The following is a 19,180-nucleotide window of genomic DNA, read 5'->3' on the forward strand; positions in this document are numbered from 1 at the left end:
TGTTGGTTTGTTTTTTTGATCGTCCCTTTACTCAATCGTTCCTCTGTTCTTCCATTCGTTCATTTAGTAGAGGAAAGGAATTGAGAATCAACTTGGAAGAACCGCGATAATCGCCGTTACACAGTGGTGGCACATTTAAAGATCAATGATCATAAACTCCAGCATATAAACAACAACACTTTATTGACCACTAATGGCGTTCTTTGAAACATATTTACATACTTGAGTATAATACAGAGTGAAATGACACCCTTAAGTAAATGTCAGCGTTATTAAACGTCTTAATTGACTAAAATCGCAAGGGACGAGTGATTAATCGACAGATAGTTTCCTCACTAAAAGGTACCTGCTTGCGTTGTTAAGAAATCTTGTTGCAATGATCATTCTCATCTCCAAAGGGTAATACAAATAATAAAAGTTGCCAAGAAGAAGTTTCTCTTATACTCTAGATTCCATATTATTTAACTTATCTAAATAGATGAAGGATGTATTTTAGGGACGATACTCGGCGACTCTTTGAAGGAGTTTCTCTGGATAACCAGGAGAATAGTACCTGAAAAATACAACGAAACATTTGAGAAAAGCAAGAAATAACTCACAACCCAACCTAAAAAAATTATCTTTGATTAACCATAACTATAACAAATTCTCGAATCTCATTGGCTATCATACTTGAAGCCATGATTAGAGCATTAATGCGACAGTGTAAGCGTCATGCCTTAGTGGACAGCACACGCCATTTCGGGTGTTATGATAGGACAGTTGATCGGGGTCCGTTTTCCCAAGTATTTTGTAAATAGAACGCTTGCTTTTACACACTCCTTACACACTCCGAAACGACTCACTATTTGTTTTGTCACAGCCATTTTGTTCTCGGAAATTGCAGTGGTTATGATTAATTGGTAACAGGACTTTGTGTCGTGCAATTCAGTCTGGTCATACTCGTGATGAAACAAATCGGATGGATCTTTAATTAGGACGCGTATCTGGCATCCCCCGTAGATTTTGCAGGAGCGGATGACATCATCACCAACTTGGCAAAAAAGAGAGAACCTGGTGACATCGAACGCACTCCCTAATCTCTGATTATTACTAGTACTTGATAGGTATATTTCCAGTTAAGCCGCATAGTATTACATGTTAGAACAACCGTTTTCGTAACACATATTTCTGACCATTCGAAGAATGCCGAAGAAATCCTATCGTTCTCTAGTTCTCTTTACTATATGGTGCATTCACCGATAGACAAAGATCTTGCACGCTAGCTGTCCTCGGAAAGTAAAGCTTCTTTTGATTGCATTTTGGTACGAGAATATCGTTGTTCTCCGTTTGCAGTCCGCCTCGTACACTTCACATATCGGCTCAGAGGAAATTCGACAGAAGAGTCGAACTCTTAGAATAGATCCAATACAGTTACCTGACAATTTCTTCGGGGTAGCAGTTGTTGATGCAATTAATGTGTTCATAAAGAGCGCTGTTGGGCTCTGCATTGATCTCTTGCACCTTTTTTAGCCCTCCACTTGTCACAAACAGCCGGCGTGCCTTGGCATCGTTCGGAAGAACTTTGGCAAACTGTCCAACCACGTGCTTCAGAATGTTGGGTGGTGCGTCATTCAACAGGGGCTCTAACGCTGGCAGATACACGCATTTCTGAAGAATGTTGGTGAGAGCTTTCTTGGACTAACATAGAAAATAAAAAAGTCACCGATTAGCTGTTTTGATGGTAGAGACGTTTAGTCGTCTAAGACTTTTAAAAAGTCATTCCAAGACGACTTTACTTCTGGTATAAAAACGAAGAACAGGACAGAGGCATTAAAGATCAGTCAAGGTATTGTGAATTTGATCACTCTAACCCCCTAAAACACAGTCTTCGTAAAAAAAAAAAAAAAAGAAATTTGTTTTCCTCCTTCAATAAAAACTCTAAAATTTCTAAAGATAAGGGGCCAGCTATTTAAACAGAGTCTAACTTAGGCCCCGGCTTAAGACAATCAGTGGGCCTCCAAATCTGTTTATAAGTGGTTTATTTTAAGTTGATGAATAGTTTTCTAGTCTGGGATGCAAGCCTTCTTGCTTCCGTCAGCAGCAGCCAATGTTTAGATATGATCGGTGGCAAAATTGAAAACGGCTTAGAACATGGTTTTATTAAACACCGTCTAAACTATCTTCAATAACTGACCCAAGGTTTTACTTTAAGAACTCAAAGCTGATACGTTTTTTGTGAGTATGAGCCTAGGATCTGTAGACTTGCATGACGGTTTTGAATCTCTAGTAACAAAAGTCAAATCACAACTGTCATATTACCGTTTTGTCACTGATTCCTTTCCTTTCTACCCTATTTCATGTTTTCCTTATATGTTTTCTTCCGTGTTGCCTTTAAAGAAGCTCAAAAAAGTTCTTCTTGATTATTTTAGTCCTCCCAAAAACCTTTCCTTGTTTTTGTATCTTTGATATTATAGCTCTGTCTTCTTACTTTAATAGCAGTAAAAGTCATTCTTTGTTTTTTGTTATCCTGGCCCGCCTGGACCTGCGGCGCCAGGACATTGTACATGTACATGTATATATATAAATATCTCATAAAGTTCAGCCTACTGAATCATTTTATGATTTACTAAAAAAGTTTCAAGTTTTTTAAAGTGAAGCATGTGGAAACTGACCACTACTGTGTGTCTGTGTTTAAACCGTTTGAATACGTGACATTATTAGACTTTAGAAACTTGAAACTTTCTTAACAAATCCTAAAATGAGTTACCTTATTATAGGAAATTAACAATGCACGTTGACAACGCGAAGAAAATTTACGTTACACTAAATTAAATAGACTGTTCACAGCCCCCCTATTTTTCCGTGGGATTCTCGAGACCGTTAGGCTTCGATTGAACCGCCGCCATCTTTGTTTATATAAGCGAGCGCGATCTGGGGAGAGTGTCTAAACTACCGAGGGGAGCGGGAGTGGGTGTTAGTATAGTTGGGGAGGGGAGGCGAAAAAATAGAGGGACTGTAACAGCTTCTCACTGTCTCGCGTTCCAAAGGCCAGTTGCACCAGCAACGGCAACACCTCATTGGTCAATTAGACAATAGTAGTTCTGAAGCGTTGACAGCATGACTGACGTATCGTTCACCGCCAGTTCTAAAAGTGGATACGGCTGGCGTGCAATGTTGTGAAGATCGTGTTTTGATTTTTATCGTTTGTCTCGTCGGCTTGGAATTAGAGGCCTAATAGTATACAAACATCCTCATCGCCGCTCGCATCTTCCAACAAAACGTTCAGTGTAAAATTCGCGTCTCGGTACGGGTCGATACGGTGGACGGAACTGGCTCAGAACGGTTGAAAATCAGCGGACGCTTGGCAGGCGGCAGACTGCAGTTTTCCGTCTCTTTCGACTGCTTTGAAGTAGATGGCGAACTGTAGGGACGACTTTTTTTAACAATTCTCTGGGGCGAAACAACGCACACAAAGCGGTTGAAACGTTGCTGATCGTGGCTTTCGTCGCAAGCGCTATTGCAAACACGTGAAGATTTCCCATCTTGTGGATCAACTTCAACTCCAAGATGTGTTTTTCAAAGATCGGCTAGAGGAATGCTAGCAACTCCAGCTCTTTTCGGGATCTTAAACAAATTTTATGTGGAAATGTACTTGTTTTGCTTCCCGAAATCGCCGACTGATATTTTAAAATAAATGTTACAAATGCGGCATGTATCTAAAGAGGTTTCGCTGTAAGCTTCACTCTATGTGTTCCGCTTGTACAACTATTGAAATTCACTTTGCAAATAGCTGATGTACTGTACTTTCATGCCTATCCTCACTCGAAAGACTTTCGCAACTTTATTTTATTTCACAACTGTACTTTGTTTCGAAATGATACAGAAACTGTACTGTAACAAGGACTATCGTATTTCCTTCAATTTGACATGTTTATCTCTGGGGAGCATATTTTTTAGTTGATTCAATGAGTCGAGGCGACAAAGTTTCGGCACGGCCCTCGAACACGAGACAGTGAGAAGCTGTTACAGTCTCCCTATTTTTTCCCGCCGCCTCCCAACTCCGCTCCCCTCCCCTCGGTAGTTTAGACACTCTCCCCAGATCGCGCTCGCTTATACCGAAGCGTACCGGTCCCGAGAATCCCATGGAAAAATAGGGGGGCTGTGAACAGTCTATAAATTAAAGAGAATTTTTCAAAAGCTAGGTTTACGCGCATTAAATTAACGCGAATTTTTCGATAAGCATCTTGCTTTATTTACTGCGATTTTCATAATTCTTCAAACTCGCACTTTACATTTCTGAATGCCAAACTGCGTTTTGGCTTCCGTCAATAAAACCTTCCAAGACAAGTGCACGGATGTTTCTAAGTTTTTTTTTTAAAGCCGAAAATTTGGTTTTGAAGGCTAACTAGAACCTATCAATTCAAAAGATAGTGACTCTGAAGAGCCAATAGAGGAGTCATGAGCTAATAAGGTTTTGTAATGAAGTAAAGGTGCTTTAAAAAAACAATGTTGTAAAATAGCATGCATTAAATTTACATCGACATTAATTAAGATACATTAAATTAACGCGAATTTTGTAAAATCGCGTTATTAAAGTGCATTGTTAATTTCCTATAATAAGGTAGTAAATTCACAGACTCACATTGAACTTACAGCTTTGAGACCTTAACTTTAACAATCTCGTACCCAGAGTCCTCAGGCTTTTTGGTCAGCGGGGCGGCGCCAGGAGAGACTCTGGGATAATGGAATTTCTTATCCCAGAAAACGTGGGATTCCGGTCTTTGTGCGCATGCTTAAGATTAAAACGGAAGTCAAATGCCCCAAAATGGCAGCCGTGTTACTGTTATTGGGCCTGAAGGTTTTATCGGGCCTTGAAAGTGTTCGAGAAAGCCAAAATTGATTCTTACACGCGATCAAAAGGAACTGGATTTTTTCCCGTAAGAGCGGATCAAAGCAACTGGATTTTTTTTTTCATGTAAGAGTGAGCGAAAGGTGGACTTGATTCGACGTTGCTACAACAGACAAGTAACCAGTAACATATTTCTTTATCACTGTTTATACTTACAAATAAAAAGGAACCATCACCTCTCATCTCACAGAACTGAGCAGCTGACTGTGTATTGAATTACCTTCTCCCCTTCTATGTCCAAATGGAATCCCATTAACATATGTTACCATTTGACAATAATTTAAATCACCTCTTAATATTAGTAATATTTACTGTTGTAAATTAAGTTTTTTTTGTCTCAAAAAATTTCTAGTTTTATTAGACTGAATTGTGTGCACGCTTTTCTTAAAGTGAATTTAAGAACGTCATGTGTTCTCATGCAAGCTTTAGTACAATTTCAACATCAGCATATTTAAATAATACATGCCATGAATTCAAGAGCAGTTTTCGTTTTGAATTTTTTTTTTCTGAATAAACATTCCTTTTGCCTAGCTTTTGGCAAAACTGATAGAGAGTGCTCACACCTTGCATGCTTCTAGTGCTGTAGAGTTGCTCCCAGGTATACTTAAATAATGTATCTAGAAATAAAATAAAGTAGTTATTATAAAAGAGATTGGATAATTGTGCCAACAGGCTTTGAAAATAAGGATAGTGAGTTGTGTTGAGGTTTAATTTGTTAGCTATTCTGCCTAACCACAGAGTAATAATTATATATGAGAACTGTATGGAGAGTGGTAATCATGCCACCTCTCTGTGATTGTTGAGAGACTGTTGATATCCTGACTATGGTATTTCATTCAGTCAGTCAATTTCTCTACCCTGCATATGATCTCCTTAGTCTGTTCTTGTATACATGTAATCAAGATAAAACAATTTAAAACTATCTTATGTGAGTTCTCTTATAAATATTTGGGTGCAGTGTAGGAAGCACAGAGAAGGGGTCAATAGATTGGGGAAATTTTGTTTATATTATAAATTGACATAATTTTGGTGGGGCCTGAATTCATCTGGTTGTGGAGTGTACACTTTAAATAAGAGGTGAGTCAGATAGCTCAGATGCTGACACACATTACCTAATGTATTCTGATTGATTAGGGTACATTACTGGTAAATTGATAATTTCTGAAGGATTTGCCATTTCATTAAAGTACTGGATGGTGATGTGATAGGTATCACACATTTAATTGACTTCAGGCAAGGGAAGTATTATACTCAACCAACGCTCTGCAGCTGAATAGTATAATATAATCTCTTCTCTGATCTTGCAGCTCTTGCCTTGACGACAGATAATTACTATTGTCAAACTCCCCAATATCCTGAATGATTGGCACTGTGTTGTGAGACATTTGCTGAACTGTGTCAATTATACAGCACTTGTGGGAATTTGTGGTCCCTTGACAATAATGTTTGCTAAAAACTAAAACTGAAAATAATTTTCAGTGAAACGTCACTCTTAGTTCAAGCCCTTCCTGGGCTCTGATTGTCTATTAGGCCACAATCTAAGTCAAGCCTAGTGAGCTGCATTGATCAAAGGTCTAGAACAATAGAAATACACATTCAAAATAATAATTCAAAATCATATAAAGTTGTCATACCATGAGTTACAAAACTGTATCTATAAAGATGTTCAAAATTTCTTTTAAGCTGATTAGCAGAATAAACAATAAGGCTAGTGATGTTTCTTTAACCCATAAAATAGATTGAATAGTAATTTATTTATTTATTTATTTATTTATTTATTTATTGTTTTTTTTTGGGTGTGTGTGTGTGTGTGGGGGGGGGGGGGGGGATCTAACAAGCATTGACTGTAAAACTTTATGTTTCATCTATAATCACTCTATAATTAACAGTTTTGTTAACAAATAAGAAATTATACTTAAAAATTCTATATACTTGATGAGATAATGGTCACACATAATTTTATCAGTTACCCCCAAGAGGGAAGGGGCAGGGAGTAAAGGACCCATTCTAATCCTTGGAATGTTCAACATATATATTTTATAGACTTGTCATTCTTTAGTAAATATTGAATGTAGTTTTTTTGCAAGCTAGTATTGTAGTGTCTGAAAGTTTTTCTTTTGTTTGATTATCAGTGCAAAGTAACAATAAACGATATGATTCACTGAGAAGTATAATTTTTATGCTTAAACCTGCTGGCTACCACAAATTTCTTGCTATAATTTACTAGCAATAATAATTACATGACAGAAATTATATTACATGAAGAAATAATAGAAGGGGTTGTTTTCACCAAATTATTCAGTAAAATTCATCCACTGCCAAAATAATTATGTTAGTAAATTTGCCAATAATTTTATTACAAGTGGAGTGTTTGATAAGGATATAATTATGATGAAATTTTTTTTTTCAACAACTGGCACTTTAGACATGATTTCACACTTTGCAACAGCACAATTGCTTTGGCCTCTCAACAGGAATATTTTTCTGCAAGGGAACCCACAGTTTTCTTGTCTCATACTTCTTCAATGGAGTATTTGCATGTTTTGTCAGATGAAGGGAAAAATAATATTTTTAAAAAGTTAGATTATTTTTACTTACATATATTAATGTACAGCACATTAACAGAGTACAGTTAAACTATCATTACCTTCAAATTTTTGCTTTCTTTATTCTAAAGTCAGTGTACATTGTTTGTTTCGTTTTATAAAAACTCCAAGCAATATATTATGTAATAACTATTGAATATTTTTAAGATTGAGCTTCGTGGTTTCTTTTATATTTGAGCCTCCACTCCACTACTTGAGTTTTTTTTTTCTTTTATTTATTTGTCTGTGTACGTGTGGGAAAATAAATAAATAAATGTAAAGGTTTTAAGGTACTTCTGCATTTCGAAGTCCAGCTGCAGGCTTCAGTATTATCTACACCTGTTTTTTGACTGATCAAGTCGGGTGGCTCTTCACTGTCACAGTGTAATGACTTTTATTTCTTGCAGAGAAGATGGTTGTTAGTAACAAACAACAAGTGTTTATTTGCAACTGCCCCTATACTGTAAAAGTAATCTTCAAATCTGTATGAACTATTACGTTTTAGATTAAAGTTTCATCTGAAGGTAACCTAACACTACGGCCTTTTACACTTTTTAGGACAAATAACTAATTGTTCTTGTTTAATGCATGGAATATGGAACAGTGAGGACAAAATCTGACAAAATCTCTCAATACAAAATCTCTCAAAATTTAAGAAAAATGTTCAACACACCATTACTTCCGCCTCAAAGAGGGAATTTTTTTCTGAATTTTTTTTCTTTGGCAAGCTGGCCATGGGCCGTGACTGAAAAAAGTGAAACTTTTGCTCTCGTGTGCAGCGTTTGATCATCGTGGAGATGTCTTCAGCGTTTCCCTTGTGGCAAAACCGAAAGGGAATTAATCGAAACGGCAACCTGAGATGGACTCCACTCCACACCAGATCAGTCATCTCCAAATTTTTATCAACAACAAGGTTTATAGATGTTAAAGAACTTCTCTATTTTTCCATGATAACCTTCACTAGTAAATAACATGTTCGAAATATTTAGTACGTTGACGACACCAATGTCCACTCGATTACGTTTAATGTTTCCATACTTGGGAACGGCTTTACCAATTCCTTCTCTTCCCGCTTTTTCTTCAAAACTGACGGATATAATGATATTTTCCGAAAATAATTTTTTGTAACAGCGACAGTAATCAATCAAAACTGCTTGCATTTTACCGTGTTTTATCGTCGTTTGACAGTAGTGGCAAACTTCCTACGATGAAACGGCTGATCTTTCGTCGGCTAGAAATTTTTTCACTGACACAATTCAAAACCCGTCTTTGAATTGGAGTGTTTCTAATTTTTGGTGTGAAAAAAATAAAATAAAATAACCGTGACACACACATAAAAATTACAAAACCCGGAGTTAAACATTTCAAATCTCCCTCCAAAACAAGGAAGTTAGCTGGGGTTTGTTTCCGGTTTGTTTAACTTCCGCAAATGATCAACGGACTTCCTGTCGGTCTTCCATTGTTATGCAGACGACCAATCAAAAAAATTATATTTTTCCATTATCCCAGAGTCTCTCCTGGCGCCGCCCCGCTGACCAAAAAGCCTGAGGACTCTGGGTACGAGATTGTAACTTTAACGGACATTTCTTATTTTTACGTTCGACCGCGGTTAATATCTGAGCCTGGGTTATTAAATTTTTTCTTTCGGAGGTTGCTCGATTGCAGTCAAGATTCAATGGCACCGAGCAAATTTTGCCGATTGTAATTTCAGGTAGTAATTACTTTGGTCCATTCCTGTTACCTTAGCCTGAAGATCTTCAGAACTTTCAGTGTTGAGATAACACTTTAAAAGATATTTCAAGGCCTGAGTAACAGCCACTTGTTTGGCGTGTTCAGGAGTGTGTCTTCCAATCTGACCCAGGGCCCACGCCAGAGCAGCCTGTAGAAAAGTGAAAACGTTCATTTTTTAGTAACACAGATAAGTTTACAACAATGCTTTAATATTTCTCCTCGACGAGAAAGGTTATTTCACTTGAGAGAGATTAAGCATCACGTATACGTGAAACGGGAACGGCAAAAATGACCACGAGTTTTCCCGCCATTTTTCGCGTTTGCCGGTTGCCGTTTCTATGTGAAAACAGGCTATTTTGCGTTTGCCGTCTACGTGAGAACTACGTTAGTATGTTCAACAACAAAAAAAGAGTGTACAAGCATTCGGTGATACACGATAATTTAAGAGTCATATTGTATTCCAGTAACTCCAAAACCCTCTTGCGAGTCCATGACGGATTTCTAGTAATCATTGTATGTATTCCTGTTTTATTTCTGGGAAGAGATCGACAAGGATGTACAGACAGACAGTGAATAGTCTGGAATTCAGGCAAGTTTCATTACACTATTGTTTTTGTCTACAACTTTTTTATTTAATATAAAGGAAGGTTGAGGTTAAAATTGATACAGGTTTTAAGAACATGCTTAGAGACAAAAAAAAAAGCATTTTGATTCAGTTCTGCACCCTGGCTGAAAGCAGTTAGTGAAACGTCACTCATGTTTGTTAAAGCAATTTGTTGTGATCCGCGCACAATAGTCCTTTTAAGCTTTCCTGGCCACGTTCATATCGGTTTTCGGAAATTCTACATGTAAACCACGTAATTTAAATACATGCCAATTAGAACGTTTGATCAGGCTCAAAACATGAAAAAAATAAAAAAAATATATGAAATACAATTATAAAGTAGATATAAAATAGGCACTATTTTCGTAAGGGAGAACATTAAGTTTTGGTTCAGCCTCGGCCGCACAATTGGACGTTCTTAATAAAAAAAGAGTGCATATGTTAATGAGCTATAGTGGAAATGACCACCTTATAGACGATGTTTTTATAGCCTTAATGGTTCTCTGAACGGGAATCTACTGTGTCAGTTATTTTCAATTAAAATAACAACAAAAAAGCAGCAGAAATACATGCCTTGATGTGATCCTCTTCATGTTCTGAGAGAATTGCTGCTAGTTCTACCGCACCCTATGGAGACAACCACAAAAAAAAAAACCGTTAGCAAGGCTGGAATTTTAAAAATAGGAATTATATTATACAAAATTAATTATTATTAAATTAGGACAATAACTTATAAATATCACACAGCAGTGTTCTTTTACAGTTCTGGAGATATTCCATTAAAAGAAATATTGGACAACTTTATCGAAAATATTATCGCTGTCGGCTGCAATGCCAATCTCCTCATTATTTTATTCATGACATTATTATTATAATTATTATTATTATTATTTTATTATTATTATTTTATTCATATATTATTTTACTCAAGACACCATTGAAAGACTAGCATCTCCTTTTGAAACATTGAGATGAGTCAGGTAATGTACTTTTGATAGGAACTGTATAAGCAGACCTTTTTTGGAGGGGAAAAACCATAAATTACCGTTCATTGGAGATGTTAGGATCTCAAACAGGGAATTCCAAAGGGATTTGAGAGTAAAAGCAAATTCCAAATAACCACAAATACAATTCTAAGGGTATGGGCGGTTGACCATGTTTGAATTTCTGAAGGCAAGGGCAGTAAAAACATTGATACCATCTGTGGTAGGGAATGGATATTTTCTGAAAATATCACCCACTGGAGCCCAAAAAAGTGTCCTTATATTAATATTTACATGTAAGCAGGTTAATTTGAGAGAGTTAATGTGTGATCATTAGTCAGGACAAAGAAGACTATCTGTAACAAACAGGTGTCTGCGTAATAGCGTGTCCACAAATTGGAATCTTAACAATCGTATCACATTTAATTTACATACCTTAGAAACAATGACAGACATGGCAAGTGTTTCTGAGTGAGCAGCAACGTATCCCAGCATCATGATTCCAGGCAGACGCACATTTCCTTTGGACTCTTTAATAAAGTCCACAACAGCTGCAACACCTCCAGCGTTAGTAATCAACTGAGCAAGCTGTGAAAAGAAAAAAATTCAAAATCGCAAGATACTGGTAAGCTAATATTGTGAGGATCCTGTGGCATAGATGACTATTGCAAGCACAACAAACTTTCAGCGAGACTTTTGATCAGAAGACCATGACAGAAGGTGATTCCTTGCATCATGATGAAAAATGTATGTGAGATTAAGACAGAAGTTTGCATAATTCTGTCTCTCTCTCTCCACCCAGGTATACAAATGGATAACTTCTGGTGAACCATTAATTAGAGAAACCTACATATACATGTACTGATGGAATATGTAACACTCCCAGCTCCAGTTCATGCCACAGAAAATGGGTTACATGTAAACTATGGTAGTCGCCAGTCTTTATACAACAGTATAAAACTGCCTGCAGCCTACATGCAAATTTGTGGGACAAGGGATCAGACAGCTAGGGTATGCAATATATGCCAAGAAAATTCTAAGTCTATTACTGTGTTGTAATAACTATCATAGAAAATTAAGTGATTCTGATATTTAACTGAACATATCGTGTCAAAGCCATCGCATTTACCTCTGGTGTGTGCTTGGCAATTTCCCTTATCAGTGTTGCTACATTCTTTTTCACATATTCATCTGAATCTAGATGAAGCAAATGATAATAAATAAATAAATAAATAAATGAATGAATAAATGAATGATTGTTTCCCAGCTGTGTATAAGAAATGGCAAAATATCCATACCAGTTCACATGTGATGACTTAGTTAATTTACAGCTGAGTATCACCAAAGCTCACTTATCTGGGTCTGTGTTCAAATGCTGTACAGTTGACGCCTGTAAGTTTTCAGGCGTGTAGCGTGACAGTAGCATGTAGCTGCTTATTAAAGTTGCCACTTGACTGTTAAAACAATAATTTAGTATAAATATATTTTTACCTTTAAGGCATGTCAGGACAGATGGAAATATTTCAGCCTCAACAACCATTTCAGCCAAATCCACTGAATGTTTGGCAATCTGGCTTAATGCAGAGAAAATGTGTCGCTGAAAAAGAGAGAGAGGTTTCAAATGTATGCATGCTGTACAACTGCGAAAATATTCAATTTAAACCCCTACACCTGCCAAGTCCCAAGCCTTAGGCATGCAGTCTCATGCTTGCTGGTTGATAACTTCAATGTCATGCCAGCTCAATATTTACAGACAAATAATTTCTCACTACCGGTTGTTTGAAAAGTGTGAGCTTTAATTTGACACACTTGCCTAAATATGTGAACTCAAACCAATGCAAGAAATGAAAAGTCCATGAGTAAATAACGATACTTCATTTCCCCAAAATCTCTGATGTTTGAAGGTCCATGCATGGAGCATAATCATTTTCTTGAGAACTTGAGAATTATTCGGAACATATTCTTTGGCCTGTGCCAAAACATTTCCTTCCAAAAAAAAAAAAAAAAAAGTCGAACTGGAGCATGATCAACATACCCCACAAAATGCTCATGCAGTCACTAATTTCAAACTGAAAACGGCCTTTCACCCCTTCCCCTGCCACCAAATTTATAAGTTACCCCCTGCCCACACTCGAGCAACTAGCCCTTAATTAGTATAATAATTATACATGTATACACAGGGCTTCTGATAATTCGCGGAGAAAAAAGTCAAATTTCGCGGGATTTTTGGAGACAAATTCGCGGAGAAAACGGCCGATTTCGCGGGAATTTTCGGGGCAAATTTTCGCCGAAAAACAAAGAAGAAAGCCAAGAAGAAAGATTCCAGAAAAAAAAAAGATATATTGGAAGGATGTCAAATTCAGGGCAAGAAAGAAAACACAAAAGTTTATCCAACACAGTTCTCAAGGCAATTGTGCTTGTTTCGAGCTACAAGAAAAACATAAGCTTTACCGAAACGCCCGACCGGTTAACCTCCTTTTTCTGCTGCAATTTAGAGCCGAACACAGCAACGCAATAAATTTCTTTTCTCTCCTTGGTCTCTTGTGTTGCTTTGCAGTTTACAAGGCAAGATTGTTCGTGATCGAAGGTTCAAATCCATTTGTGAAGTCAAAACATTCCAGTTGTTGTGTCTCGCGCGTGTCCTGAACGTACGATTAAACAAGTGCAGACAGCAGTTTCCTTTCCCACTCCGTATAGTGTCACCGAAAAGTCTTCTCATTTCTTGTGCCCAGTTTTTCGCAATATTAATCTAAGAACGCCTGGTAGTTATGGTACGTTATGTTTACTCGAGGCAGTGACGAAATTTCAAGATAAATTTGCATTTATGGAAAGTAAACAGCCCCAGTAGCCAAGATAAGTTTCAAATATGTTGTACTGACATGTATTCGGTAGGATTTTTAACGAATTTCGCAGTATTACGCGTTTTTTTGTGAATTTCGCGGGATTCCGCGGATATACCTGAATTTCGCGGCTCCGCGACCGCGCGAAATATCAGAAGCCCTGTATACAGTAGTTAATGATTTGCAAATGTTATTTAAGTTACCTTTAGTTTACAATCATGATTAAGAATCATTTGAGCCAGATGAGCAATAGCGCCTGCATCCACCACTGTTTGAGCCAACTGCAGGCAATAAAAATAAATCACAACATGTACAATAATTGTTGATTCTGTACAGTGCAGGCCAGAATTAAGCGATCTATGTAGACGCGTTTTATACGCAGCGAAAACGCGTATGCACGTATTTTTAGACAGCTGTTCCAGAAATATAACACAGTTATTGACTAGGCACTCAGATGGCTGCTAAAAATGTTTTTGAAAGTATGATAATTTTCCTGTCCAGCTCCACGGAGCCACATATCAAAACATTCATCAACAGGTATTAAATCCTACCACTGTCTGGTTAGTGCAGGGTAGTTTAATTGATACACGATTTGATGGAAAATTGAGGTCTTGGAAAATATGTATATTGCAGTTCAAAATTTCTTTTGGTTTAAAAGTTTTCAAACCAGTTTGATTTTTATTTCCCTTTGTCTTGCAGATTATAGTAATGAAATTACTGCACAACGGAAAATAAAAAATAAACTGGTTTGAAAAGAAAAAACCAACTCTATAAAATTAATGTTTAAATATGTCATTCAGGGCCAATATAAATTAATATATTTGAGGGATCAGTCAGAGTTAAATTTTAGTTGAAATGTTAAAAGAACTTTTAGAACTTTATACTGTATATTTATGTATTATTTATATTTTTTTTACCTCTGGGGAGTGTTTACATATGTCACTTAAAGCTGATGCAGCGATTGTCTTGAGGGGCATTTCAGGTTCCTGAATACAAAGAACCAAAAGAGGTACAGCTCCAGCATCAACTACTGCTTGGGAAAGTACTGCAACGGAAATGTAAATTCAGTCTATGAATTTCTTTAAAATATTTATATATAAGTCGACTTCACTAGATCAAAAACTAAATTGACTATTGGATCAACATGCCCCACATCATGATTACCAGACTGTATTAATACTATTAAATATGCCCTTTTCCCGTAAAATTTCTACACCAGTGTACACACCAGTGACATTACAACAAAGTAATGTAATACAGTTTTTTGGCAAATTGAACCTCAATTATCTCTGAAAATACGTGGTTATCCCCAATTTCTTTTTGGATACAAATAACCCTTGATAAGATCTGCACTTTCCACAAACTTAGTTATAAACTGCACAAAAATAATAATGAAAAAATTAAGTATGCAGCACCCATAGGAAACCTGAGCTTCTTGGACATCCCAAGATGCAAAGAATGTACATGTATTGTGCATGAGAGTAACAAAAGGATGGAGGCACCGTACCTAACAGCAGGTATAACTACAAAGCTTTAGCTAACCTGCATTGTGTCTTGCAATATAACCTAGAGCCCATGCTGCAGCTTCTTTAACTCCAGGGTCAAATTCTTCTAAACAGATCACAAGCGCATCCAGGGCACCACAGTCAACCACAGCCTTGGCAAGAAAGAGCAATAACTTAGTTTATACAGTCAGCAGTCCAAATTCAAACATTAGTCTTAAGACTAGTCAGTAATAGAAATTTAACTACATAAATTATATAGGTGTATTCTTTGGGTGTTAATTGATAAGCTTTTGTATACAGCTATAGTCTACTGTCGAAGCTGACATTTTACCAATATTCAGCCCCTCCTAAAAATAACTAATATTTAAAATTAAAACAAAATCCACCATGCAGATTCTTTTCTTCAAACTACAGTAGCCCATGATTGTACATAAGGAACATTGAAACTAGTGATAATTAAATTGCATAATTTGTTGTACCCAAGCTGGAAATTTCCATATCCCTACCCAACCCCCATCACAGATCAAGGCTTTTAGTGATTTGAACCCACCACATCTGGAAATATTCCAGGAGTAACTTCATAATCTCTTTAAAAACTTTGGCCAATCAAAATGTAATTTGTTTACCCATGGAGCGCCAAAGAACTTGATCTCAAAGAACTAGTTGAAAGGTGACTGTGCATTGCAGGTCAAATTGGAATTTGGAAATGTTGGTTTTTGCGGAGGGAGGAAAAAATAGAGAACCCGAAGAAAAACCCTCGGAGCAGGGACGAGAACCAACATTAATTACACTCAACCCACAAAAAGGCGTTGGGATGGTTGGGGTATTTTCTGAAACTGCACATTAACTAAATCGTTCCATGTTAAGAAGCTCTGTATACCTGTGCCAGTTGTGGTGAATGCTTTGCAACAGCTCGAAGGACAAATGCTGCTGCTTTCTTGTAAAAGCGCTGTAGAGTGGAAAAGAGTTTCATCGGTTTAGCATGCAATCAAAACCTATAAAAAGAACACTAATGACATTAAAAATGTCAGTTACTACAATAAACTTAAATTTTCTCACAAAAAGGTAAAAAAGATTCAAATCTGAAAAGGAGGGTTGTCAAAATCCTGTTCCCATGGAAACATAAAGTCACATGACCAATCAGTAATTATATCAAATTCGTGGCCACATGTAGATAAATTTTAGGAAAAGTCAATGTTTACACATAACATTTACACGACTTGCACTTTTAGAAAAAATATCCACTGACCTTTGGGTACAGTTTTTACATGATCCAAGTACGTATGCTTTTGGACCAAAAATTAAAGAAAAATTGCAATCTGATACTGAATAATATTATAACCTTCAATATTGTCTACCATATAAAGCCACTAGGGGGGACGGGAGACCATCCAAATGGGCAGGAGATTTGACATAAATTATCTGCCCATTTTGGGCACTTTAATGACCATTTTAGTGGACTTTCTAACAAACTTTTCAAAGTCGTTTAGTGACTCTTTTGACCATCCACATCCCTCCCCCCACAATATTGATGGGTGCAATTACATTTTGTTCTGCCAGTGAGTAGACAAGCTGAGGAAGAATGTCACCCTTCACAACAGCCTCGGCAAGATCTTCATTATAGTTGGCCAGTCTGCCAAGAGCCAAAGCAGCTGTCTGCTGAATCTCGGATTCTACATCAAGAAGAAGAGGTCTCAAAAGAGCCATCGCACCTGAAAACCAAACAATGTAAAAATCAGAAGTAATCTACAAGCCCTGGAAACGAACACATGTATACGACAACATTTACAACTGTAAAGAGGCGACAAAACTGCAGTGCAACTGGTCACCCTTGATTCTATTTATCAGACTACACTGTACCTTGGAACTGTTACATGCAGTATTACGTAAACCATTTAGTGCCAGACACTGCGCAATTCAAAAACTGCATCGTTGTATACCTGAATGCTGCATGAAAATGTCTCTGGCTTTTGGTTACCAGACAAGCAGTGAGTGCCTGAAAAGGTTTGATATTTCATCTGATCGAGGATTGCAATATCACAAGGGATTTTTTGGAACACATGGTACATTTCTTGTGAATCAAGCAAGAGCAATTGCCCTCATACATTCTAATTTACCACACTGATTTCTACACAATCTAAAATAGCCACTAGGATATCGAATAACGTGAAACATTCAACTTTGAATGATATGAACAGCAAGTTTTCTTTCCTTTGAAGACTTTCCAGAACCTCATCTTACGATCTTATCTTAGATATTTGAATAGTAAAAATATTCGAAAATATCGTACCGGCATTCTGTAGGATTTCAATATTTTGCGGCATACTGGCGAGGTGGGCGACGCTCTGTACAAAACCTGATCTCGCTGTCTGATATTTCTCGAACACTGCGGAACACAGAAATATTGTTATGAGTTATTTACTATAAAAGTTAGTAGAATACTTCAGATGTTTTGAACGTACCTTTTGAAACCGATCTCGAGTTCATTTTTACTTTTTAAATGCTTGTTGCTACAAAAAACTGCAATGTGTTGTACTAATACCGTCAATCTGCTCTCGACTGAGCTGTTTTTCTTCACTGTTGCTAAGTTGTTGCTATGGCTTTGGTACCCAAGATATGCGCGTGCGCAGGAATAATGGACCGCTGACTGGTTGTTCTCGTTCCCAGTCAATCTCGTACCGATCGTACCGATTCTCGTACCCAGAGTCCTCTGGCTTTTTGGTCAGCGGGGCGGCGCTAAGTAGGTACCTTATATATGGTAATTATTATGTCCTCACTTTTTAATTTTTGGTAAGTATTTACCAGGAGGTATGTACCCGGGGTATGTACCCAAATTAATTCTTTTTGAAATCAATGACGCCGCCCCGCAGTTCCTTCGAATTTTTGGTTCGTCTTCCTGTTTTGACCCATCAATGAAATATCTTTTATTCAGTTGTATTATTTTCTGAAATAATGTCACCACTGTCTGTTTACGTCACAAAAGTATTTACCAAAATCACAGAAACAAAAAATGACCACTTGCGAATTAGCCTTCCACGCAGTCGTAAGTTGCCCAATTTTTAAGAAACAGTCGAAAAGAAACGAGGGTCATACGATACACTAACATTAGGCCTACCGTATAAAGAGAAAATATTCTTACATATGAATCTATCCGTATGAGCTCATAAACACGTTAAAAGAAATAGTTGTTTCTGCCATTTCGACGGCCGAAGATATCAATGATAAGTTCCATGTCATTGTTGACTAGAGTTAGTATATGCTCTTTCAATGTTAGTAAGTGCGATCAGTACTGAACCGTTGTTGCCCCATGGTGCTGCCGAGGTAAGTTTTCAATCTGCGCAACGCACTCAATGATCGTTCTGCAGAACACGATGTAATAAGTAACACTGCAAGAACATGTATACCACATTAGAAAACCCTGGAAACATATCAAATGGATCATTCTCGTACATTGTCTCCAGCTGATTTCTGAAACAGTCGTGTAGCCTAATCCGCGCACACGACGAAAACTCGCGTAGTTTTCTCAGTGCTCGGCTTCCAGAATCTCGCCGTCGATTTTGTAAAATTTAGCAACGCGGGAGAAGGTCTCTTTATCAGGTGTTTCACTATGACAGCCGGATATTTCTTAAAGCACAGAGTATTTCCTGGTCATTTCCGCTCAACCTCGGACAGCATCTTGTCGATGGGCGCATAGTAAGTGTTAATACGGTGGTGCGATTCCGGTGCAGGTGCGTTTGTCTTTGTGCGTACGTGTTCACCTACAAGGGCTTGAAGGCGGCGCGATAGCGTTTGTCTGGGTGCCCTGGCGCCGGATGAAAGATCAAATAGAAGATCGCAGCTTCTTCGCAACTAACTGCGAGGATCTTTCTTCTATTTGAACTTTCATCCGCAGTTCAAAATATATGCTTTATATATTTACATTCATTTATTCATCCTTCACGGGTTACGAACTCACAATATGACCAGCTCCCAGTTGGTTTCATAGCACAGTTGGTAGAGCACTGCACCGGCATGGGTTTAATCAGCGTTCAAGCTTGAATT

The 19,180-nt window shown here is 37.4% G+C and overlaps 1 protein-coding gene across 1 annotated transcript; it reads right to left on the reverse strand.

Moving 5' to 3' along the window:
- Nucleotides 1-166: 166 nt before the first annotated feature.
- Nucleotides 167-17,738, reverse strand: LOC146459484 (sperm-associated antigen 6-like). The gene is made up of 14 exons (XM_085089541.1): nucleotides 17,602-17,738; nucleotides 17,430-17,525; nucleotides 16,685-16,851; nucleotides 16,020-16,088; nucleotides 15,177-15,291; nucleotides 14,552-14,679; nucleotides 13,838-13,915; nucleotides 12,286-12,391; nucleotides 11,924-11,991; nucleotides 11,230-11,382; nucleotides 10,385-10,438; nucleotides 9,218-9,355; nucleotides 1,418-1,680; nucleotides 167-553 (listed from the first exon to the last, which is right to left on the reverse strand). The coding sequence occupies exons 1-14, from the start codon at nucleotides 17,624-17,626 to the stop codon at nucleotides 493-495; spliced, it is 1,521 nt and encodes a 506-aa protein (XP_084945667.1). The 5' UTR covers nucleotides 17,627-17,738; the 3' UTR covers nucleotides 167-492.
- Between the last annotated feature and the right edge of the window lie 1,442 nt (nucleotides 17,739-19,180).

This window comes from Pavona decussata, unplaced genomic scaffold, assembly GCF_977016875.1.
Source record: "Pavona decussata unplaced genomic scaffold, jaPavDecu1.1 SCAFFOLD_219, whole genome shotgun sequence".
NCBI lineage: Eukaryota > Metazoa > Cnidaria > Anthozoa > Scleractinia > Agariciidae > Pavona > Pavona decussata.